The sequence below is a fragment of the Saccostrea cucullata genome, unplaced genomic scaffold (genome assembly GCF_032062105.1).
Source record: "Saccostrea cucullata isolate Sc308-1 unplaced genomic scaffold, CSIRO_AGI_Scuc_v1 ctg492, whole genome shotgun sequence".
NCBI lineage: Eukaryota > Metazoa > Mollusca > Bivalvia > Ostreida > Ostreidae > Saccostrea > Saccostrea cuccullata.
Window position 1 is genome coordinate 321,051 of NW_026931306.1, and position 25,128 is coordinate 346,178.

At 33.5% G+C, this 25,128-nt stretch overlaps 3 protein-coding genes across 3 annotated transcripts in view; 1 reads left to right on the forward strand and 2 right to left on the reverse strand.

Moving 5' to 3' along the window:
* Positions 1-13,876, reverse strand: part of LOC134232130 (protein bicaudal C homolog 1-like) — a 262,980-nt gene extending 249,104 nt beyond the window's left edge. The window contains exons 1-2 of the mRNA XM_062714082.1: positions 13,860-13,876; positions 9,256-9,452 (exon numbers count right to left, since the gene is read on the reverse strand). Of these exons, the coding sequence (XP_062570066.1) occupies positions 9,256-9,452; positions 13,860-13,876 (214 nt within the window). The remainder of the gene's footprint in view (positions 1-9,255; positions 9,453-13,859) is intronic.
* Positions 711-2,583, forward strand: LOC134232129 (P2X purinoceptor 7-like). The gene is made up of 3 exons (XM_062714081.1): positions 711-1,130; positions 1,557-1,775; positions 2,427-2,583. Exons 1-3 carry the CDS (start codon positions 895-897, stop codon positions 2,581-2,583), a joined length of 612 nt encoding a protein of 203 aa, XP_062570065.1. The 5' UTR covers positions 711-894.
* LOC134232132 (uncharacterized) lies at positions 2,073-8,317 on the reverse strand. The gene is made up of 11 exons (XM_062714085.1): positions 7,672-8,317; positions 7,265-7,378; positions 6,840-6,939; positions 5,652-5,910; positions 4,862-5,103; positions 4,465-4,748; positions 4,174-4,360; positions 3,792-4,049; positions 3,529-3,700; positions 3,269-3,417; positions 2,073-3,178 (listed from the first exon to the last, which is right to left on the reverse strand). Exons 1-11 carry the CDS (start codon positions 8,092-8,094, stop codon positions 2,970-2,972), a joined length of 2,397 nt encoding a protein of 798 aa, XP_062570069.1. The 5' UTR covers positions 8,095-8,317; the 3' UTR covers positions 2,073-2,969.
* Positions 13,877-25,128: the final 11,252 nt, after the last annotated feature.

The following is a 25,128-nucleotide window of genomic DNA, read 5'->3' on the forward strand; positions in this document are numbered from 1 at the left end:
AATACAAGTATACACTCAAACATTAACAGTATTACAGAAATATGTGGCAATATATTACTTCTGGAAGAAAGAAAATAGTGGGGTCCCTTTAGTGTAGAGCTCATACCACGAAAAGTAATGCGTCAACATATGATTTTTTTAAGCTTATTATTTTTCTTAAATATAATTTAGCAAAAATAATGCAAATTTACGAAGTTTGAGTCCATAATTTTTTTTTAATGACCGATATTGTCCTGTAAAGCATATTTTCTCACATTAAATTTTGATACAATAGCCTAATAAAGTGCATCTATTTATAATAATTCATGCAAAACAATGGTATTGTATTGTTTACTAACATGTTTCTACTCTATTTTGGGTATTAAAGTTGAATATTTAGACTTAAATTAATTTATATACAACAAAATCTAGGATAGGTAAATTTCAGTATTTTACATTTCGGGGTATATACTCCGATAGGCTATAGCGGAAAAGTGAACATGTTGACATATAATTTTTCTTGTTTCTATCCATTGCTGGGATGTATGTCTATCTTATAAAAGCAGATTTTTAAAGATTGAGCCCATTTAGTGCCGAGTATAGAACTACCTTAAATTCAAAATTAAATTGTTTATATCATCTTTTACACATTTAATTCTGTATTTCATTGTTTTAAAGATAGGCCACGGTACTTTTACTCATAAACGTAATTCACTAGACCTGCTTAATAAAACATTTTGGCGAAAATCCTACTAAAATCGGTACCGCCGTTTCAAAGATAATCAATGTTGAACCTCTGCATTTGCACCTGTGAAAACGATCGATAATCCTTGATAATGTCACTTCCGGTTTAAATGCAATCAAGTTCAGTGACGTCACAAGTGTGTCTCGCTTCCATCAAGTGATAGGCGGATAATGTCAGAAAGCGTTGTTTCGGCTAATTCTGATTGTTCCTTAGAGGAAGAATTGTTAGAACTTTCTTGTGGATCATCAAGTTTTGATGAGGATTCATTGCTGTGCAATAATACAGAAAATGTGGGAGTAGAACCCTTTCGTTTTGAGCCCTACGTTAGTGAACCCTCAGACGAAGAAGAATCTACCACTAACGATGCGGGACTCGAGGAAGCAAACCGTTTGCATACTATTGATTGGTATGTGAGTAAAACGATAGAAAATATTCACAAGAAGCATTTTAATCATTATTTTAGAAAAATATATTAAATAAAAACATAATTCGACACCCATTTATCCCCCACCCTAAAACTTTCACACTAATTACTAAAATCAGCTGATCGAGGGCATGAACAGATGAATACATGTAAAGTTAGTCCCTACAGATTTTAATTTTAGCGCTCATTTTTTTTTTCTGTTGTTGTGGGAACCCACTCTTTTTCCTACACTTTCATTAATAATTTTCATTGTCGTTATTTTTTTTTTCAAATTTATTGCAATGATTTGACCCCCCCCCCCTTCCAGTGAACTCGAATGCATGCTTTTTGAAAATTAGTCTGACAATTCAATTTTAAATGACAGCAATTTTATTGAATTGCATAACAGCATTTGTAAATATTTTGTAGGTGCAAGTGTGGAAATTGTTCTGTAATGCCCACTGCCCAGGAATCTGTCTGCTGCCATGAGGTGGAAAATATTAAGTCCATTTTTGAGGAAGACCAAGGCATTACCTGTATAACTAGCCACCCTGGATTTGCACCAGCCTGTTTAAACAAATATGTCCTCCAAATAGCGTATTACCAATATAAACAGCAGTATGGGGAAAATATTGAAGATTCTTCAGAGTAATTAGTAATATGCAATATTTCTTGCACGCACCTTACTACAAATTACATGTATCTTTCAGAATTATCAGTCCAATCTTTATATTTCATAAATACAATACCATATAATTATAATCAGTTTATCAAGTTTACCATAAATCATGTCATTTTGATTTGAGTTAAATGTCTTCAAATTTAGTCCAAGTTAAACTTTGCATTTCTCTTATTATAAATCAAATTATCAAACCTTAAAAATCTTGTAAGGATAAACCTTAAATTATCTAGGAGTCTTGCAACAACCAAATAAAAAAAATATCATTCATGAATTTTTAATTACATGTATAGTTTCAAAACTCAATCAACACATATTGTACATTGTATTTTCTGGGTCATAAACCAAAGAACACTGAACACATCTCAATTCTTAAAAAATTGCAGTATCATATTTACATGTGCAAAAATTAAACTACGTGGTACTCTAGAGGACTATTTCAAAATATTGGCTTTATGAGGCTCAGAGCATTTGAAACAATAAAACATATACATACATGCAAGTCAACTCACTTTAACATATCCCCCAGGTATCTTGCGTTCAAGATATTGGTACATGTATTTGAAATAAAAGAGTTCAAATGTAGATGTGACTTTAAAATACTTCTCTCTCTTTTTCAGAAAATACAGATATACAGCCTATAGACAATTAGCAAGGTGGGCGTGGGGGTATCTTGGAAAAAAGATCCGAGTTGTTTTACCATCATGTGCTGTGAATTGTATCCGAAACACTTTTCCAACTAATTCTGAAAATTACACTGGATTTAAACAACAATAAACATTCTCTGATAATTACAAGTTAAATAAACTGAATACATGTACAGTCAAGCCTCTTCAATCGATTAGTCGCCCGCATGGCGCAGTGGTTAGAGCGTCTGCTCTAGAGTCGTGAAGTAAGGAGTCAATCCTTAGGTCGCGGGTTCGAATCCCACTGCGGGACGTGGAGACCGGTTCTTCTTCGGATGAGACCGTATAAACCGAGGACCCGTGTCGCAATAGGTGCTGGCACGAAAAAGATCCCTCGCTGCTCAAAGGCCCTGAGTGCCGAGCATAGGACGAAATTTGTAGTTCTCCACCGGCAAGTGGTGGCGTCTCCATATGAGTGAAAAATTCTCGAAAGGGATGTTAAACAACATATAATCAATCAATCAATCAATGAATGGATTACTTCTCTAAACATGCATTATCTTGGTCAATTAAAGCATCATGACTAGAAAATCTTGAAAGTTTTTCTTGAATAGCAGTCTCTTTATTTGGTCTTTCATAAGCACTGCAAAGTGGAGGAGGAACATCGTTCAGCGTGATACCACTGGAGTTCATGGTCTGATCCTCTGCTGAAGTGATGACCACTTTCATTAATTTGTCAATGTAACCTGCAAATAAATGATTTTGTGCAATACAGTCAAACATCATTCTTTACACATCTTAATGATAAATTAAAGCAAAAAAGCTTGTGTATATACCATATGTGCAGTTGACTTTGACTTCTCTAACAGAATATTCTCCTTTTTTGAACTTGGGGAATATGACATCATATCTTTTCCTTCCCTCTTTCGTGGAGGCTTGTTCTCTCATGGCATTTTCATTAAAATGAAGAGCTGCTAATATGATTCTAGAAAGTGGAAGATTTATTGTATCACGTAATTAAATACTGTACCTCATGTTTCACTACACATCAGTTTTCACAAAAAGAAAGCAAATTGTTGTTGTTTTGTTTTTTTACCTTGACTTCATTCCATGATATGAAAACCCAATCATTTTGGGTGCAAAATGGTTAACAACAGCGTGATAACCTTCCAACGATGCAGTCTGTGCACCTGGAGATAATTTCTGAACATCTTTCTTCATTTGCTTTGAAGTGGCAATATCAGAAAATTTTTCTGCAGCTTTGCTTCCTATATATGTATGGAAATAATTCTATTCATTATATTGACTGCATATTAAATTCAATGAAAGTCACAATAAAAATTTATAATGCTTTATTACCAGGAATGAGCCATTTCTTTTGTCGTTCTCTTCCCTCCAGTGGTCCATGTGAGCACTCAGTGTATAACTGCCCATCGTGTTCGTGTATGTTTTGGACATGGTTGACAATCGACTCCCATTTTTCCAGCATTAACTGACCATTACCACTTGGTGTTGAGGCAGGTACCCAGTAAAGGTGATTGCACATGCTACGGATCCATGGCTGCAATGCTTCACAGTTCTTTTCCTTGGATAAAGCCACTAGTTTTTTCTTCAGTCCTAAAATAAAATACAATCAAACCATGGTATTTCAAACTCAATGGATCCAGTGAAAAAAAAATGTGAAAATTTAGAATAAATATATATTAAGTCTATGCTAAAATAACAAAAGCTTTAACCTAACCTTTAGCTACATGCCACACATCAAAATAATGTTTGGTGTTCGGCAATTCCTCTCGGGCATACTTGACAATTTGAACATGGCGGTCTGTCACAATCTCCCCGATTTTTAGTCCTTTACTTTGTACAAGGTTGATGCTTCGGACAAAACCTTCTTTTTCCATATGGTAGCTGCTTTTTACTTCATTACTCTAAAATATATTGTGTACAATAAATAAATAGAGTGATATTTTCTTTCAATTTTTTTTCCATGAAACTAATTTAAATTTCCATCAGAACGCTCTTTAAAACTCACCTGCACTAGTTCTATATGTATTACAATCATAAGGTCTAGATCCAGCAAACCATAGCTCCCATACTTGGCAGAATGACCCGGGGTGTCTGCTCTTCCATCACCTCCTAGGGTTAAAGCCTTCCCACTGGCAGCCATTTGTGTGAAGTAATTTTCTTGGAAGGTCCTCCACACCGAACAAATAGATGGATGTAAATAATACTTTTGGTGTTGGAAAAAAGTATTGGAGGAGATACATGAGACATTCATCTGTTCCATGAACCGGATGGTTTTAGAGGGAAGTAATCCTATAAAAATGGTGAATGTTTATTAAATCATACATATAAAAATTTTAACATATGCTACAGTGTATACCAAATTCATAACTTTGTATTTTAAAACATTACTAATTAGTCATTACCAGTAAAGAGAAGAGCTGCAGAGAAAATCAGATTTCCTGCCAGTACAGATCCTATCATGGGCTGACTCTCCCATATTCTGTTGAAGCCACATCCACCACAAGTCTGCTCTATTTTAACCATTGATCCAACAGTTCTCTTCACGTCAAATAAAGCAGATGCAGAACAAGATGGACAAAATTGAAACAGTTCCAATAGCCTTGATTCAAACACAATGAACTTCCTATCTTTCCATGGTTGATAACTGTAAAATCCATTTATAGATTAAAAAATTTCATGTAGAACAAATGAAGAACATATCGCAATTATCCTATAATGGGTTACATGTATTTTAGTGACTGACAAATTAAGTGATTTTTTAATAAAAATTTTTCTTGACTCAATAGAGTCATTAGATATTTTAGCATGATTAAAATTAATTCATATCGATTAAAGCCGGATAATTGTATTCATTTAGTTAAAATTACATGCATGTAATACACTAATGTAGTATTAAATATACATATGTGATTAATTTAATAGGTTTTTTTGTTTTGATTTTTTTTTTAATTTCAGGTTGACATGGTTTTTTTTGGTTTTTGTTTTTTTTAATTTTAGGTTGACGTCAATGATATTATATGCATAATCATTATAATGTCCTGTGTACTTTACATAAAAAAAATTAAATATTTTAAAAGTACTTACTTTGATATTATTCTCATAGATATGTATTTACATGTATATGCAAGTGATAAAAATACATGTACATGTATAATGAAACGGTAATTTTCCAAAATATATTGTACAGCTTACTTTTCATTTATTGATGAGTTAGACTGACAGTCATCTGAAAAATTTGGTTCAAAGTCAGGGTCTTTTTCGTCTACTTCTGATGAATATTCATCAATAGAGTCATCATGCACTGAAAACTTCAGTGGGGTCTGCTCTCTCAGTAAATGCCTCATCTTTTTTTGACATGGATGCTGTTTTCCAATACCATCCTCTAGATCTCTGTTGCACTGGATTCCAGTTGAGGTTAACTTCAGGTTTTTGTCCATATTTACTTGAGTAACTACAGGGACATTATAAAAACAAAACTTAGTAAGATAATAGTTTTTTTAAATCATGCACTGTTATTAAGATCATACAATATTTATGTTCTATCAATCAAAGTATACAAAGCCCACTGTCCTTAATTCCATTGAATTTGAATCACTTCCATGAATAAAGTTATTAAATTAAAAGTTTATTATAACAGGTGCAGCCTCAAGTACTGATACACAGTTCTGGGGCCATGAAATTTACATGAGCACACTTATTTGATCTCATTTACACTTTTCTATTAATTTCTTTGATTAAAGTGAGAACAAGATTAAAAGTGAGCTTGTTTATGTTTTATGGCCCCAGGGCCATAAAACTTACACAAGCTCACTTTTGATCTCAGTCTCACTTATTCGTTATTAATTCCTTTGGAAAAAATGAGACTAAGATCAAAAATGAGCTCATCAAAGTTTTATGGCCCCCAGGCCAGATCTAGATATATTGACTGAGTTTAGTGAATTTAACCCAGCGACAACAATATCAATTACTAACAAATTTTTATGTGCCAAGTGAAGAAGTAGATCAAACTACATGGGGTCATCATTATATATGTATGCAATAGTGCATTGAAAAAAAATCTCTACAAAAGTACATTGGTTTAAAAATTTAAATATGGGGCCCACATAAACAAATTAATACTGATTAGACCATTTAATAATGTATAAGTGGAAATTTTAGCGAGACGCAAATTTAGCGATTTGTCCTTAAAAACTGGTAATTTATTTTTAGCGAGATGCTATTTTAGCTATTTTAAAATGCACATTAAAGAAGCTATTACGAATAAAACGCAAATAATTTTTAGCGTTATTCAATTTTAGTGATCTTGGCATCCTTGCTAATAATGCCAAAATTAAGTCCTCGCTAAAAATTCTACTTATACTGTACATGCCCCCTTGTTACCTTTGTCTGATTTTTTGATATTAGTTTGGCATCTCTTTGATCTCTTTGATGACACATGCTTGCTCTCGCTTATCTGAAGTCCAATACTTCTTGTTGCAGTCTAAATATTAAAAGACAAGTGAGGAATTATAATTTGAAAAATCAGATGCATACAAAAACTTTAAACATACAATATGAGAAAATTTAAGACAACATAAAAAGTAGCTAACGAGATAATTTGTGTGCCCATGCCCCCAGGCCTAACAATTTGATAAAATTATGAAATACAGTCCTATTTAATTTCAAAGGTTACTCTGTTTTCTAAAAAATTCTAAACTAAAAATATGACTGTTTTTCATCAGTATTCTACAAAATGATGAATTTTAGTCATTATCAAAAATCAATTTTAATTATGACTAGAAATCATCATCAAAATCTTGGATTACCTGATAAATTTCCTGATCATCTGGTTTAATACAGTCTGTCTGTGAGTGAGATTCATTTTCTGTACACTGCACATGTTCATGTTCATGATGTTGTGATTGCTGAGATTCCACAGCCTGTCAACAAATAAGAAAAATATATAGAGCTTGTTAATTAAAATTTGCCTTACTCAGCTTTTACAAATTTGATAATCATAGTCGATGGATCCATGGGCACTGTAAGTTGATATAAATCAACTTTTGGTGCATTTATTACACGTTTAACATGCACATGTATAAACTTCAAAATTCATAGAAAGGCCGGGGAGGGGCTACTGACAATACACGCATGTAAACAAATGTTGAAAACAATCGCATTGCAAATAATTATATTTACATAAAAGAATAACCATTTAACTTTTTGAACTTACCCTAAAGCATTCCCGTTTAAGAAAAGCAGATCGAATTTTCTTCTGTTGCGATGGACGCGATGTTGTTGGAGCATCTACGTCTGAAGAAGATCTCTTTCCTAACAGAGGATTCACTGTTCCGATGAGATGAATAGTGGGTACAGCATCAGGCAAAAGTGACTTTTTCTTTACTTCCATACCGATAGACCTCTTAATCATATATTCCATGGGGTAGCAATGAACAGCGAAATGTTTCTCGCAAAGAACAGAATGAGGGGTCGGACTGGTGAAATCTTTTCGTTTTGTTTTAACAAAAGTAATCCACTGCCGACGGATATCTGGTCTTTTCGATTCCTTGGGGAAATCATGTAAGGACACATTATCCTTGTGTGTTGATGTGCAGCCCGCTGCAACGCAAAATTTCCCTGTTTTTTTCTTTGACATCGATCACTCCGTGAAATTCTGCATGTCACACTTGTAACGTCACGAACGTCACTTCCGGTATACAGCCAATTTCATTGCGAGCTCTCAGGTGTGAACTGAGCTATTTTTAGTAATATCTCTAATCAGCGAGAGAGATAGAAGTTACGCTTTGTATCATTTTACTCGTAATTATAATGACTATCGAACTATGTTAAATTGTAAAACCTTCCAAGCCTTTCTTTAATACTTTATAAATAGTTTATTTTTCACTCATGTTTTTAAAATATGTGAAAACAAAAAAGAAAAAAGCTTCAAGGATGATTCGAACTCTCTCCATAGCGCAAGGTTTCATCTAAGACCGACCACTTTAACCACTACGCTACGAAGTATATGCATTATCGATGTCTGTCAGTGTGATTTAAATGAACGGGTTTGTTGAAGCGTAATTTTTTTCCAGAAATTTTCGATTTTCAAATAACTGAATAAAATGGGTTCAGATTCCATTTCTTGGACAAATGAAATAGATTTCACATTTACCTTTCCATCATTTAAGCGTTAATGAAGAATGGAGACTTGACCCATTCATGATCAAAATTCAATTTATATAGCTCTAATAAACCTATTTTCCACTAAATATGCTTAACTGTCAACTTTGAAATAATAAGTCGTTTAGTAAAATAAAATGATAAAATATTTTGAAGATGACATTACTGAGAACGTTTTTAGAAAAATATAATTTTTCTGTGAATTTTGAAAGTTGAGAAACATTTTGTCCCAGAGCGGAAGAGTGTCCTCGCCTTATACGCCCCCATTCTTTGTTATAAGGTCCACAGAGATTATGTTCATAAATCTCAGCCCCTGGCCTGTTACAACTGATCTGTGACCCTAATATATAATTTACTTTGAATTCAGAGGTAAAGGGAAAACACTGGTTACCTAGAAGAAACCGTTACTGATAAATTTTACAATTTCATAGAATGTAAGTTTAATTTATCATTTATCGAGTCATTTTAAAAATGACTGTATAAATGATGGATTAAACTTACATTCTATGAAATGAAAAAGTGCAATCATTAATACGCTAATTATAATGACAGTAATTAAAAGATATAACCAATGATCATGAATATTGTTTCTTTATCGCAAGTATAAGTTTGGCTACTTGTAAGCAACAGAAACTACCTTGAAGCATCTGCTCGAGTTTTTTGCGATCTACACGGAATCTTTCCTCCACACACCCAGGTTCCAATTCTTCCCTGCCTAGCTGTTGTAAATTTTGTTCCTGAGATCCTAACATTAGGCCTGTATGTCGCTGCAATGATGATTGTTTGTCCGCCATAGTAGAAAAAAAAATAGAAATGGGTATATTGAGTACCCCACTTGTAACATACCGAATCCGCAATGAGATAAATTTATTACATTTTGAACAGTGAAATACTGTAATTTATCCATTGAATAAAAGTGATATCCTGTCACGGTGTGAAAGGATATCAAAATGATATCCTGTCACAGTGTGAAAGAATATCAGATGTGCGGGAAAACTCTCGATTTTCCTTCCCTTCAACAAGAATGTTGTAAAAAATACTCCTTAACCTGTTATAAGATAGAAAACGAGTTCATAAACCATTCTGTCATAAAATAAAACTGCGCAAGTTCCCCAAATATATGTTGCTGAAATTCATGTTTACAATGCTTATCACTTAGCTATGACGTCTCAGCCGCTCAACTATGACGTGTTGTAGCCTAAAACTGCATTACAAGAAAGACGAAGGCAAAGGGAAAATCAAAGAAAATGTAATAAATAGAAAATTCAATGTTTTGTAGTTGACTCGTGAGACAGGATTTTTTGATATTTTCACTCGTGCTTCGCAGTCGTGAAAATATAAAAAAAAAATCCTGTCCCACTCGTGAAATAAATTCCATATTCAACAACAAAACATTGAATATCCTCTATATATTTTTAATATTATCTAATAATATGTTGACGGTGCGACCGTTAATACTTATCCAGTTTTCATTTAGATCGGACTCGTCAAACCGCACGTGACATTCGGTGCGTATAAGACTCTGACGTCACATGACGTCGTTCGTTGCTTTATGCTTTACCAAACCGAAACCTGAAAAGGGCTGATTTCAATCAGCTAGTATATGACAATTTTCTGCAATAATAGACTATAAGTAAGGAGTTTTTTTTCTAAATGATATACCGGTAATTTTATGTAACGTCGAGTACCCGTGTTTCAAATATATACAGCATCTTAATAAAAATTTACAAATGCAGTTATTTGAAATGCATACATAAATAACTACTTGCAAGTTTTCGTTATTTATTTTTGAAAACTCTGTCGGACTTGAAAGAGTTTTATTTGTTTAAAGTGTCGGGAGGAAGAGGGGGCTTCCAAAAAAATCTGACAAGCAAAATAGAAGCCTAAATTGTTCAGAGTTTCCAAACTCATTTTTAAAAATCCTGTTTCTCGTGCTTGTGTGTGTGAAAGGGGGGGGGGTCTTACATTTTGGTAGACTTTACGACAAAAAAAATAACTTTAACTTGCAAGCGCTTAAACTTACAGCAATACAAAAATGGGGATAGGGGCGGCATCTAAAATAAGATTATAATGTTTAAAAAATAAACTCAGAAAAAAGACCCCCCCCCCCCCCTTGTTTTACGGGCCTTTGCACACTCATACCTTTCCTATAATCACTTAAAATAAATTGTATTGTTTTAAATAATTATTCATATTTGTTCAATGTTTATGTTAATTGATCTTTTAATACTTTTGATATTTGTCATTGTGTTCCTAAAAATTAAAAACTGGAAGCCACCGACTAAGGCGTACGTTTCTTCACATTGTCTTCGTCTTTACACCCTTGATCGTAAACTGGGATGCAATATATGGATTCATGTCTGATTCAATCAAATGGAGATGTTCAGATGAATGAACAAGAGGCCCATGGGCCACATCGCTCACCTGAGCATCTTTGGTCGGCCATTGTGGCCCCGCCCTACCCCCGGGGGTCATGATATGAACAAACTTGAATTTACACTACCTGAGGATGCTTCCCTATAAATATGATCAATCATGGCTTGGCTATTCTTGAGAAAAAGATTTTTAAAGAATTTTCCTATATATTTCTATGTAAAACTTTCATCTTTGGTCGGCCATTTTGGCCACGCCCTACCCCCGGGGGTCAGGATTTGAACAAACTTGAATCTACACTACCTGAGAATACTTCCATATAAATATGATCAATTATGGCTTGGTCATGAGAAGAAGATTTTTAAAGAATTTTCCTATATATTTCTATGTAACACTTTGGTCGGCCATTGTGGCCCCGCCCTACCCCCAGGGGTCATGATTTGAACAAACTTGAATCTACACTACCTGAGGATGCTTCCATGTAAATATGATCAATCATGGCTAGGCTATTTTTGAGAAGAAAATTTTTAAAGAATTTGCCTATATATTTCTATGTAAAACTTTGGTGGCCATTTTGGCCCCGCCCTACCCCCGGGGGTCATGATTTGAACAAACTTGAAACTACACTACCTGAGGATGCTTCCATATAAATATGATGAATTATGGCTTTGTCATTCTTGAGAAGAAGATTTTTAAAGAATTTTCCTATATATTTCTATGTAAAACTTTGGTCGGCCATTTTGGCCCTGCCCTACCCCGGGGGTCATGATTTGAACAAACTTGAATCTACACTACCTGAGGATGTTTCCATATAAATATGATGAATTATGGCTTTGTCATTCTTGAGAAGAAGATTTTTAAAGAATATTCCTATATATTTCTATGTAAAACTTTGGTCGGCCATTTTGGCCCCGCCCTACCCCCGGGGGTCATGATTTGAACAAACTTGAATCTACACTACCTGAGGATGTTTCCCCATAAGTTTCATCTTTCCTGGCACAGCGGTTCTTAAGAAGAAGATTTTTAAAGCATACCACCAAATTTTCATTTATTCCCAATTATCTCCCCTTGAATGAGGGCGTGGCCCTTCATTTGAACAAACTTGAATTTTTAAAATATATCCCCTTCACCCAAGGATGCTTTGTGGCAAGTTTGGTTGAAATTGGCATAAAGATGTTGTTTTATTTAAAAACAAAATCAGGATATATGTGTTCTTGAGAAATAATATAAGAAGTCGAAAATGTGAAAAGTTTACAAATGTGAAAAGTTTACAGACAGACAGACGGACAGACGGATGGACGTAGCAGTGGTGTCATTATAAATTGAAAACGAAAGTAGAAAGGTTGCGCAGATGTCTGCAAAAAAACATGGCGATGCTCATTGTGTCCACGTGGAAGACAGAAGTTACGTACATAATAGATTCGGTAAGTATTTTCATATTCTATCAATTTTAGTGAATTTTTAACACATAAATACAGCCATTGTATCTCTATACCATGTAGCCATTAATCAGAAACTGAAATATGTCCCTTATGACCATACAAAATACATAAATCTGTCCAAGTCGAGTACTTTTGGATTAACATTTGACTTTTGATTCGCGTCTTTTGTTACGAACATGTGTTTTTGCATTATTTGTATAATCTATTAATGATAAAGTTATATTGTACTATATTTTATTCTATATTTGTTAGTTTTGTTCTGCTCTTATGTTCTTTTTGAATATTTGTTTTAATATTTATCATCCATTAAATTATTTTGTCAAGGATATATATATACATGTTGTATTTTAATTTATTCACTGAATTATGGACAATTTATATAAAAGTATTAAAGACAAAACACGGAGTTAGGTGTCCATGTAACTTACATAATTTCTCCTTTGTTTGAAATAAAAATTGTGACTTTTTAAATAAATTCCATTTAATATAAAATTAAACATAATCATACCTTTTTGATTAATTATTTTCATATTTTAACAACTTGTTAATTCAGTAACATGTTACTTGTTTAGTGCTTATGGTTCTTGGATATATTTTCTACTTGTTCAAAAAGCAAATATAGTACGTGTATGGCACGCCAAATTCACAAAAATGAGATAATCATAGTTTCACAATCGATAAACTAGGTTTAAAAAATCCTTTGTCAACACTATAGCTAACGGTTATATATATACTGTAAACTATAGTTAACAACATTAATCTATATTTCACATCTGTAAACCATAGTTAACGCGATAATCTTTGTTTCACAACCGTAAACTATACTTAACACCGAAAACAATCATTTGCGATTGCAAAACATAGATTATCTGATAAATACAGTTTCACGATTTGTAAACTATAGTTTACAAACCGTTAACTATAGTTAACGATCTGATAAATATAGTTTCACGATTTGTGAAACTATGATTAACAACTCTTAACTATAGTTTACGATTGTAAACTAAACTATAGTTTACAAACGTGAATCTATGTTTATCAACAAAATTTATTGTTAACCCTTATTACAGACAGATAAACTTAGATTATCATTCGTAAATTATAGTTAACAACCGTTAAATATAGTTTTACAGATGAAAACTATACTTAACGAATCGTTAACTATACTTAACGAATCGTTAACTATAGTTTACGGTTTGTAAACTATAGTTTACAGTCGATAAACCTAGTTAATCAAATGTGAAACTAGGTTTATCTCATTTTTGTGAATTTGGCGTGCCATATACGTGTGTTAAACAGTTCACAGTGTCAGGCTCTGTGCGCAAATGTTCTACGTTGTACCCTAACAGGTTCCTGAAGTTTGGGGTTGAAATTTGGAGCACAAAATACTTTTACTGAAAATTATTCATAAAAAATTTGAAATTACCTTCCTATATTCTGCATATTCCCGCATCTCAACACAATCAAGGAAGCCTTGTGGTATAGGGCTCGCTTTGTGATCGGACCCGGGTTCGAATTTTGCGATCCGTCATTTCTAACCTATAGATAGTTACTTTTTCCTACATGTTTTTCGAATGAGACCTGAAAACTTGTATTCGCAGAGTTATTTAGCAGAAATTCGACAAAAATACGAAAAAAGATTTAATCAAAAAACTTTTGCATTAATTAGCATTTGTTTAAAAAAAACTGACTCACTCATCCAAATTGAGGGCCTTTTTAAAGTCGGGTTCAAAGTAATTTTCTTTCTTAGGTTGCTGGCTATGTAAATTTACAAAAATTCGAAAATCTTACTTAAGTTCGTAACTTCTTCTCAATCGGACTAGTGGGCCGTGAACCTTCGCACTAGTGCAGTAGTGGGTCTCACACAATTTCGACAGAAAAGATATTTTGCTTGCCCTCCGATTGTAAATACCTGTCGTTTTTCTTACATTAATTTAATAGCGAGAAATTTAATCTATCACGAGAAGCAAGCGAAAATTCTGACCGCGGCTAATAGCCCCCCCCCCTTCCCCGGCAGTTAAAATCAATGATTCGTGCTGAAAAGAAATTAAATCTGTATGGATCATTTGAGCAAACAGAATGGATGGAATAAGGTGGGAACATATATACACATGTGGAAGTTCCATGTCACGGTCGTTTCTTGCAGAGCCATAATTGATCAATGAGCATAAGAAGTTTTTCCCGGCATTTATCATTCGCAATGTCATGTACTGTCTAGTGTACATATATTCCAAATTTGATTATCTGTAAAGAATTTTATTCGGTAATAACCAATATTTGCCCCCAAAATCAAACTTTGATGGAGATATATTTTATTAAGTTCTTAAACAGGGGAGTATATGCTGACTTCAAAGCACTGAGTAGTTTCATAGGTAATGACGCCATATGTACGTAATGACGTCACAAACATGACGTAAATTTCAGTTTTTTATGCATTTTACAGAAAAATGTACATATTTCGTCGATATTTTGCGTAAAAGTCACCGAGCGCATGTGTGTTCAGGATCAATATTTTGATATAATGTGTAGAATGATGATATCAATGAAATATGTCAATATTGTTTCTGAACAAACTTGCGCTCTATAAATTTTAAAGCTAAAATTGCTGAAAATTTGTCCATTTTGTCCTCTTTCTGAAAAAGGATATTAAGTCGGACTAGTTTGTGACGTCATAAAAAACAAAAATTGTGAACACACTGCTTTGACACTATAATATTTTCTGTTAATTTATATTTCTCTTACAATTTATTGAATTCAACACATTTCAGGAAGTTTTCAAAATTTGACTTTTGTGGGGGCAAATATATGCAATATACCGCATATAGTTCTTTCAGTGTTTCCTTGTGGATTTTTTTTATTATGTGACATGCATAAAATAAATTCTTTCACTTTGTTATGCTTCTGAGAACTTCTTACAGTCGGTTTAAAAGCTCTTCAGTTTTAAAAATGTTCCAATATTAAACTGTTTTTAAAATATTTACAGAAATTACAATATGATATTGGGTACTAGTATTTCCACAATCAAAAGAATGATGATAAGTTTTTCCCGTTTTTGAGATAAGGAATTTTCCAAATGTAACTTTGATTGCTTGTATCGTTCATATAAGGATTGAAAATGTTGATAAGATATTTGATTTCAAATCAGAATATATTATTTACATTTTCTAATTAAAGACCAAGAAAAATGAAATACCCGTTTAACATTCCTTTCCTTACATTCCTTTTTTTCAGTGACGGAGTGGTAAAATTGTTTTCTTCAACAAGAGAACAAAGTGGCGCGAAATTGAGAAAGAGAACGTAACGTCATAATCAGTTTTACTTGTGACGTAATGACGTTAACGATAGGCCCAAAATAGGCCCATGGCACTTAACGTAGTATTTGAAAATAGGCCCAAAATAGGCCCGCGGCACAAAGAATGTTAATGAACATGTTCTCCCTAGTTGTGACTGGTTTCAAAAAGATTTTAACCACAAGTTTAAAAAATATTCACAAATTATGTGTTTTATTTTCTTAGATATTTTTTTATTTTAAAAAATTTAATATCTATACAGCTTTTCTTTACATATTTTATTAGGTATTCATGTGTTGCATTCATTTACAGCAAAATTTTTACAAGAAAGCATCTAATTTGGATGCAAATCATTTTTTGAATTTTCTTTGAAAAAATACAAAAAAAAAAAATCAAACTTTTTCAAACTTTGTTGCTGCCGGGCGCATAGTGTTTCACAAAAACATTTTGTTGTACATTTATTATGGTGTATCCTGACTTATTTGGACGAAGGGCGGAGACGATTGCGAAGAGCGATCGAGTCTCCGTCCTTCTTCAAAATAAATTAGGATACACCATAATAAATATTCAATAACGTTATTGTATCATGGCCAATAAAACGTCATGTCACCAATTTCCATGCATGATTTTTAATTACCCAATAGAAAAATGTAGTTTTTGACAGGTGTCGCATAATATTTGGTCCTCCTCGTTTAAAGGTCCGGCCGGACCTATTACGATAACATATTAGGTCCGCCTTTTATGAAAAGGTCCGGTCCGTATAAGAAAAGGTCCCCCTACGTTTTAAGGTCGGATAATCTCGCCTTCCTGCCAGTACTTTTGATATACACATTTTACGTGTGTGTGTTCATGAGAAAGAACTTCGAATTGCAGCATCCAAGCTTGATATAAACACGGATTGTTATTGAAATTCACAAGAAAACTTTTGGATATCAAAGAAGAAAAAATCAAAGTTGTAGAAGGAAAATTCGGGTGCTATTCGAAAATCAAGAAAAAAGATACCCGCTGATCAACTTGACATTTTCGATAGCTGTCGCATTCACAAAAACGCTGTGTCAGGGGCAATAACTCTTCATCTGTGGATGAGGTACAGCTGCACTTTATTCTAGTATAGGAAAGAACACAGCAAAGATGGCATATTCTGCTAAAGCGCTATATATTACAATAGGTGTGATATTTTTAAAATATACTAGTATTTCTGTGTGGACTTCATGTCAAGAACTTGATTTCTCGTTGCGGTGGATCGAATATTTGCAGAGTTCCGTAAAAGCATTTCGTAGTTTGGGATACGCACTGTAATTTATTTCACTTGCAGAAATTTTGCCTCTGTATAAAACGCAGTCCATAATTCAGATTCAATATGTAATTTAAAATGATGAAATCGCCTTCAAGTTGGTGTTCAATAATTTATTTACACAGCACAGTTTTTGCTGGCTCCGCCCATCGGTGTATCTCCAGTTAATGTACACTTTCCTTCAAAGGAAAAACATCCCAACCATGATACTTAACTCTCCGGTAAATTAATAATATTTAACATATTAGTCTGTATTCAGAAGAATTTAACATGATTAAGTACAAATGTTGACGTTTTGTGTATTGGAGTGCAGGAAAGGAAAATCCACCAAATCATACTCAGTACATCATCGCCGCAAAATGTCAAACAAAATATCTTTCTGCTGTTCAAATACAATTTGCAGTTCAAATGGCAATAAATTTTATATGTCATAAATGCATTTTAACGTTGAGTTTACACTGATTTTTTTTTCTTTGAAAGCCATGGAGATACGAGAAATGATACCATGTATCAACAAACCTGTAGGGTAGAACCTTCGCGAGCCCCACGTGAATGTCGCCGAGATCCCGTTTCTTCTTCATCCAATGATTATATTAATCACCCAAAAAAAATTTGTCAGGAAAGTTGCTTTTTAACTTCAAGCCCTATTTTTGGTTTTGTTTTTCGTTTTGGTCGACTTTGTCAATGTAGCAGGCCTATCGGCAATTTTTCAGCCATATTTTGGCAGATTATCAGTTTAAATAATCGGTTTTTAAAGGATTTTGGTTTCTCTTTATATATATAAAAACAAACTGTAATTTATTTTCTGCAAAAAGACTCAAAATATATAAAAACAAACTGTAATTTATTTTCTGCAAAAAGACTCAAAATTCAGCAGTTTGAGTATTTTACAAAATTCGAGTGAATATGACGTCATTTTGAATCGCCATTTTGAGCTAATTAACACATTTTAAATTTAAACGACTAAATTTTCTGATTTAAAGTGATCATATTAGTGTTCAATTGGAATCTTACATAGTTGTACTTCGCTCAATAAGATATTCACAAATCCTTTCTCCTATGTAAACGACATTAAGAAATAATTTGAAAATAAGGAATATCCGCCATTTTGAATCACCATTTTGACTTTTAACTTACAGCTGCACCATCAATCAATTGTAGAATAGTGAGATGTAGAGGAAAAAATACAAATCTGCAGTGTATGGATATTTGCAAATGTAAAATCCTGAACAAAGCAGAATATAGAACAATAGACAAATAAATCAGAGAAAATTCGAATTAAGTGTAGAAACAACTAAATTTTCTGAGTTAAACTAATAATGTTAGCATTCTACTATCATTTTTTACTTGTATTACATTCAATAAGATATTCACACATTGTTTTTCCTTTTTTAACGATATTAAAAGAAAATTAGAAAAATTGGATGTCCGCCATTTTGAATCGCCATATTGACCTCTTTAACGCCATTTTCATGAAGGCCAGCATATTTTTTCGGATTCAGCATACTCGAATTAGGACAAAAAACTATGCTGGACCAAAAAATAATTATTTGCCGATAGAAGTATTATTTTTTTCTATAAATCGGACCAGACTAATTGGATCTGTGAATACACAAAATATTAAAAACAGCAATCTATAAAAAATCTTTACGATTCAATATGACTTATTGTGCCAACATACAGAATATAGGGAAGTGTTGTTTTAATTTTGTCAATGGTGTATATTGTACTGAAGATAAAAAATGTAATTTCTTTTATGAAAATTTACTCTTTAAACAAGAGGCCCACGGGCCTTATAGGTCACCTGAGTATTGTGCAACAACTTTCAAACAATTAAATTTGGTTCGTGTTTTAAACCAGAGGCCATGAAATTCGCAATTCACAATTTTGAAAGAGGCACCATTGCTTATCATAATTATAGACTTAGCATGCTTACTCTATTTACTTAATACCCAAAGGTAGATCAGAGTAACAAAGAGAAAATGCACTTCCACTTTATAACCAGTTGTGAACATCATCCCAAAGAAACCACTGACCTTGGGGCCACATATTTCAAAATTTTGCAAATTTTATCATAAAATGGTTGATTAACCAAAGAGCAGATTTCAAAGCATTAATTCATTATCGAACTATGTACCCCCCCCCCCCAATGACCCAGGAGGGGGGGGCATAAAAAATAATCATTTTGCTAAATGCACCTTTCTTCATCACAAATATATATTCTTGGATCATTGGCATAAAACCCAGGAGCAAAGGAAAGATTTTCAAAGAATTAATGTATTTTCACTATCTAATAAATAGAGCCCCACCCTAACACCAGAACCCCTCACCCTGGGGCCATAAAATTCACAATTTTGGAAGAGGAACTTTTGCTTATTATAACTATATACTTAGTTAGTTTATTTAATACCCAGGAGCAGAGAAGAAGATTTTCAAAGAATTAATGCATTTTCACTATATAATCAATAGTGCTCCGCCCTAACACCAGAACCCCTGACCCCGGGGCCATAAAATTCACAATTCTGGAATAGGCACTCTTGCTCAACAAGTAAGTACTTAGTTAGTTTATTTAATACCCAGAAGCAGAGAAGAAGATTTCAAAGAAACCATGCATTTTTACCATATAATCTATATAGCCCCACCCTAGCACTAGAACCCCTGACCCTGGGGCCACGAATTTCATGATTTTGGTAGAGGACTCGATGCTCATTACATGCATGCCAACAGTTTGCTTGCTTGATGTCCAGGAGTAAAAAAGAAGATTTTTAAAGATTGCAATAATTTTAGTGGTTTTGGCCCCACCCCTCAGGCCCATGGGGATCGGGGACCATGAAATTCACAATTTTTGTTCCCCTTCACCCATAGATGCTGTATACAAAATTTGGTTGAAATTGGTTCTGTGGTTTCAGAGAAGAAGCTGAAAATGTTCAAATGTTAACACAAGAGGCACGACGCACGACACACGACGATGGACAAAAACGGATAGCAATAGGTCACCTGAGTAACTCAGGTGACCTAAAAAATTTAAAGCTCCAAGCCATCAATTAATGTTTAAAAGATTATTTTCTGTTGCTCAAGAGATTTAGAAGGATATATATAGAAACAAGGTTAAAGACATCTATGACAAAAGAATATGTGAATTTAATTACAAATTGTTGAATAATACATTGTGTTGTAACAGTTTCCTTTTTAAATGCAAACATAAAGCATCTGCTTTTGTAAAATGTGTGATGAAATTGAAGATATTAGACATTTACTCTTTGATTGTGAACATGTTCATATACTATGGAAAAATCTCAGTTCTGTGTTAAATTTTTTAATTACAGTGGAAGCATGTGGTCCTAGGTTTTTATTCTGAGCGGAATTCCAAAATACAATTTTTAACGACGTTCAATCCTGATATTCAAAGTCTTAAACTTTTTTTCCAAGTATACTTTTAGTTTCTACATACATAGCTTAATTGAAATTCAAAACAAATAATGGGGGTCAATATGCTTCTTTTGGCGCTACAGGACATTTAATATGACCTTTTTGCACTGAAATTTGTGTCTTAATTAAAAATGACGTCTTCGACTTTTTCCATCCAATATTTTTGTCCAAATAGAGCATGAAACAAAATGAACTCAAAGTCTATTTTAAAAAAGACACTTTAAAATTGTGACGAAGAAAAAGTTTCAAATTGCTTTGCATTATCAATTTTTTTACCTTTCTGCACTAAGAAAATGTGATTTTTCTGGTATTGAAAATTTAATTATAAGCAAGAAAATTATTTTCAAGTCTTAAACTTTTTCTGAATTTAAGCAAATAGGTCAAAGTTAACTTGAATATTTAGAAAAGAACATCAAAAGTGGGGGTATGTGATGTAAATTTTCAGATATTACTAAAAAAGTGTCAATTTTACGTTAAAATTGGCTCAATATTTTTGCCGGATTTTCAGAATATATTTACTATATTTGTCACACTTTGTTGAAAGAATTCATAAGAAATGATTTAATAGATAATTCAGAACCAGCATAACACATTTCACTGCAAAAAACAGCCTTGTGCGCAACCAGCATGGGAAAGTAGGAATCTAAAATTAACAGTACTTTTATAGTTCAAAAGGGAAAAAAACTGATCATTTTCTTCTAAAAAAACCTTCCGCCACAAAACATAGTTCCTAGCTAAATTCTACTTGAATGGAATTTAATTGTGATTTTTTCATTGAATATAGTTCAATTTGCATTGTAGAATTCAGGTTTAGCGTTAGAACTTAAAAATGACGCAGAAGCTTATAAATAAAGGACAGGACCAAAATCCGCTCAAAAGCTCAGGATCAAACGTCCTTAAATACCTTCGTGTCCTTCTTAGCATGTAAGATATATAAATTTAAAATGTTTTGCAGATTTCAGATCAAAATTGAAACAAAAGATATGTTATTTTCTTATGTAAAAACAAATATTAAAAACAATATGGACATTTTACTGAACTTAACAAAAACTCACAAAATAAGATGGTGACATTTGTAGAAATGCTTTAAATAATATATGTTTCTCTTTTATTTTTGTTATACTAACTATCCTGGCCCGAGTTAGTTAGAAATTGTAAACGGGTTTGCATAATGATTAATAAACTTATTTTTTTAAAAAATCTGTTTCTAAAATTGCATAGAAGAAAGTCATAATATTTTAATGGAAAATGAGACATAATCAAATTTTAATTATTCATTTTATTTACAAGAGGCCCAAGGGGCTTGAATACCTCTTCAGTTAAATTGCACAATCTATCACTTCTATTTGAAGCCTTTAACTCTAAGTTAACAAGACCAAAGATGCATAAACTGACGAAGTTTGATGATTCTTAGCCAGTTAGGACTAAGGATACATGTATTTCAATATATCTATAGAATACCATAAGTAGGTCAAAGTGACCTACTTTTTGATTGAAATTTTCTCAGAAATCAAAATGCGTATATTGACAAAGACTGATGATTATAAGCCAATTAGTACCTGAGATATTCAAACAAGAGGCCAACGGGCCACATCGCTCACTTGAGAAGCTTTGACCATGCTGTTTTTTATCAGATTTCCCCCTTGTAATACATATTGTGACCCCACCCTAACTCACTGATCATGATTTAGACAATTTGAAATCTACACTATCCCAGGAAGCTTCCACATAAGTTTCAGCTTTTCAGGCCCAGTGGTTCTTGAGAAGAAGATTTTCAAAGATTTTTCCCATATATTTCTATGTAAAACTTTGATTCCCCATTGTGGCCCTGCCAAACCCCCAGGGGTCATGATTTGAATGATTTAGAATCTACACTACCCCAGGATGCTTCCACATAAGTTTCAGCTTTTCTGGCCCTGTGCCAAAGACTGACAAAGTTTAATGATTCTAAGCTAATAAGTACCTGAGATATTTTAAAGTAGGTTAATGTCACCTACTTTTTGGTTGAAATTCTGTTCGAAAACCCAAGATGCGTCAACTGACAGAGTTTTATAATTCTAGGCCAATAAGTACCTAAGATACTTAAATATAACCAAAAAATATCAAAAAGTAGGGCACAGTGACCTACTTTTTGGTTGACATTCTCTGAAAACCTAAGATGCATCAACTGACAAAAGTTTGATAATTCTGAGCCAATAAAAACTTGAGATATTCAAAAGTAGGTCACAGTGACCTACTTTTTTGTTGACATTCTCTGAAAACCCAATATGCATCAACTGATAAAGTTTGATGTTTCTAAGCCAATTAGTACCTAAGATACTTAAATATAGCTAAAAATGTCAAAAGTAGGTCAACCTACTTTTTGGTCAATGTTTTTTGAAGACCCATGATGCATCAACTGAAAAAGTTTGATGATCATAGGTCTGAGAGTATTCAAAATATGCCTTTTAAACAATCTACAAAATTTTAAAAATAGGTCACAGTGACCTACTTTTTCATAAATATGTTTTAAGGCCCAAAAATGCCTCAACATAAAAGATTTGATGATTCTAAACATCCCAGTGTCTGAAAAAATGGGATTAAATGATAAAAAAAAAGATTGGCCACAAAATTAAACAAGAGGCCCACGGGCCTTATAGGTCACCTGAGCATTATGCAACAATTTTCCAGTTATTGAATTTGATTCATGTTTTAAGCCAGATGCTATATGACATTCACAATTTTGAAAGAGGCACCATTGATCATCATAACAATACACTTAGCAGTTGCTTAGCTTGGTTACTGAATACCCATATGCAGGGTAGGGGAACAAAAATGCATTCCAACTAACCAGTAGTGCCCCTAACCCTGTGACATAAACCCCTGACCCTAGGTCCACACATTACACAAATTTCAAAAAGGCACCCTTAATATCAAAAAGTAAATAAATGTTTTATAAATACAAAAGAGCAGATTTCAAACAATAAATTCATTTTCAGTATATAAGTAGAGCCCCCACCCCCTCCCTGACCCTGGGGCTATGAAATTCACAATTCTGCAAGATTAGGGTCCTTGCTCATCATAACTATAAAGGTAGTTCATCTGCTTTATACCCAGAGACAAAGAAAAAAAAGTTCAAAGATTTAATGTATTTTCATTATATAATCAATTGAGCCCCGCCCCCCTAACACCAGAACCCCTGACCCTGGGGCCATAAAATTCATAATTTTAAAAGAGGCATTCTTGCTCATCATAACTATGTACTTAGTTTATTTAATTCCTAGGAGCAGAGAAGAAGATTTTCAAAGAATTCATGTATTTTCAATATATAATCAATAGAGCCCTGCCCTAACACCAGAAACCCTGACCCTGGGACCATAAAATTCACAATTTTGGTAAAAGCACTCTTGCTCATCATAACTATGCACTTAGTTTATTTAATACCTAGGAGCAGAGAAGAAGATTTTCAAAGAATTCATGTATTTTCAATATATAATCAATAGAGCCCTGCCCTAACACCAGAACCCTTGACCCTGGGGCCATAAAATTCACAATTTTGGTTGAGGCACTCTTGCTCATCATAACTATGCACTTAGTTGGTTTATTTAATACCTAGGAGCAGAGTAGAAGATTTTCAAAGAAATCATGTATTTTCACTATATAATCAATAGAGCCCCCCCCCCCCCCCTAACACCAGAACCCTTGACCCTGGGGCCATAAAATTCACAATTTTGGTAGAGGCACTCATCCTCATCATAACTATGCACTTAGTTAGTATATTTAATACCCTGGGGCAGAGAAGATTTTCAAAGAAATCATGTATTTTCAATATATATAATCAATAGAGCCCCGCCCTAACACCAGACCCCCTGACCCTGGGGCCATAAAATTCACAATTTTGGTAGAGGCACTCATATTCATCATAACTATGCACTTAGTTAGTATATTTAATACCCAGGGGCAGAGAAGAAGATTTTCAAAGAAATCATGTATTTTCACTATGTATAATCAATAGAGCCCCGCCCTAACACCAGAACCCCTGACCCTGGGGCCACAAAATTCACAATTTTGGTAGAGGCACTCATCCTCATCATAACTAAGCACTTACTTAGTATATTTAATACCCAGGGGCAGAGAAGAAGATTTTCAAAGAAATCATGTATTTTCACTACTGTGGAAAGGACTTATATAGGCAGTGCCTGCTGTCCAATCCAATTATGTTTTATCATAATAAAATATTGTTTAAATTAAAAAAAAAAAATAAATTCACTATATATAATCAATAGAGCCCCGCCCTAACAACAGAACCCCTGACCCTGGGGCCATAAAATTCAAAATTTTGGTAGAGGCACTCTTGCTCATCATAACTATGTACTTAGTTGGTTTATTTAATACCCAGGAGTAGAGAAGAAGATTTCCAAAGAAATAATGCATTTTCACTATATACTTATTTAGCCCCGCCCTAGCACTAGAACCCCTGACCCCAGGGCCTTGAATTTCACAATTTTGGTAAAGGACTCAATGCTGATTACAATCATGCAAACAGTTTGACTGCTTGATGTCCAGGAGTAAAGAAGAAGATTTTTAAAGATTGCATTAATTTTAGTGGTTTTGGCCCCACCCCTCAGGCCCCAGGGGGGCAGGGATCATGAAATTCACAATTTTTGTTCCCCTTCACCCATAGATGCTTTGTGCCAAATTTG

Excerpts from the sequence above, each read along its gene's own strand:
- LOC134232132 (XM_062714085.1), bottom strand. The coding sequence starts at position 8,094 with ATGTCAAAGAAAAAAACAGGGAAATTTTGCGTTGCAGCGGGCTGCACA. Across the intron at positions 7,379-7,671 it reads TTAAACGGGAATGCTTTAGG|GCTGTGGAATCTCAGCAATC; the intron begins GTAAGTTCAAAA and ends ATTTGTTGACAG. Across the intron at positions 5,104-5,651 it reads AACTCATCAATAAATGAAAA|TTATCAACCATGGAAAGATA; the intron begins GTAAGCTGTACA and ends TGGATTTTACAG.
- LOC134232129 (XM_062714081.1), top strand. The coding sequence starts at position 895 with ATGTCAGAAAGCGTTGTTTCGGCTAATTCTGATTGTTCCTTAGAGGAA. Across the intron at positions 1,131-1,556 it reads CGTTTGCATACTATTGATTG|GTGCAAGTGTGGAAATTGTT; the intron begins GTATGTGAGTAA and ends AATATTTTGTAG. Across the intron at positions 1,776-2,426 it reads AATATTGAAGATTCTTCAGA|AAAATACAGATATACAGCCT; the intron begins GTAATTAGTAAT and ends TCTCTTTTTCAG.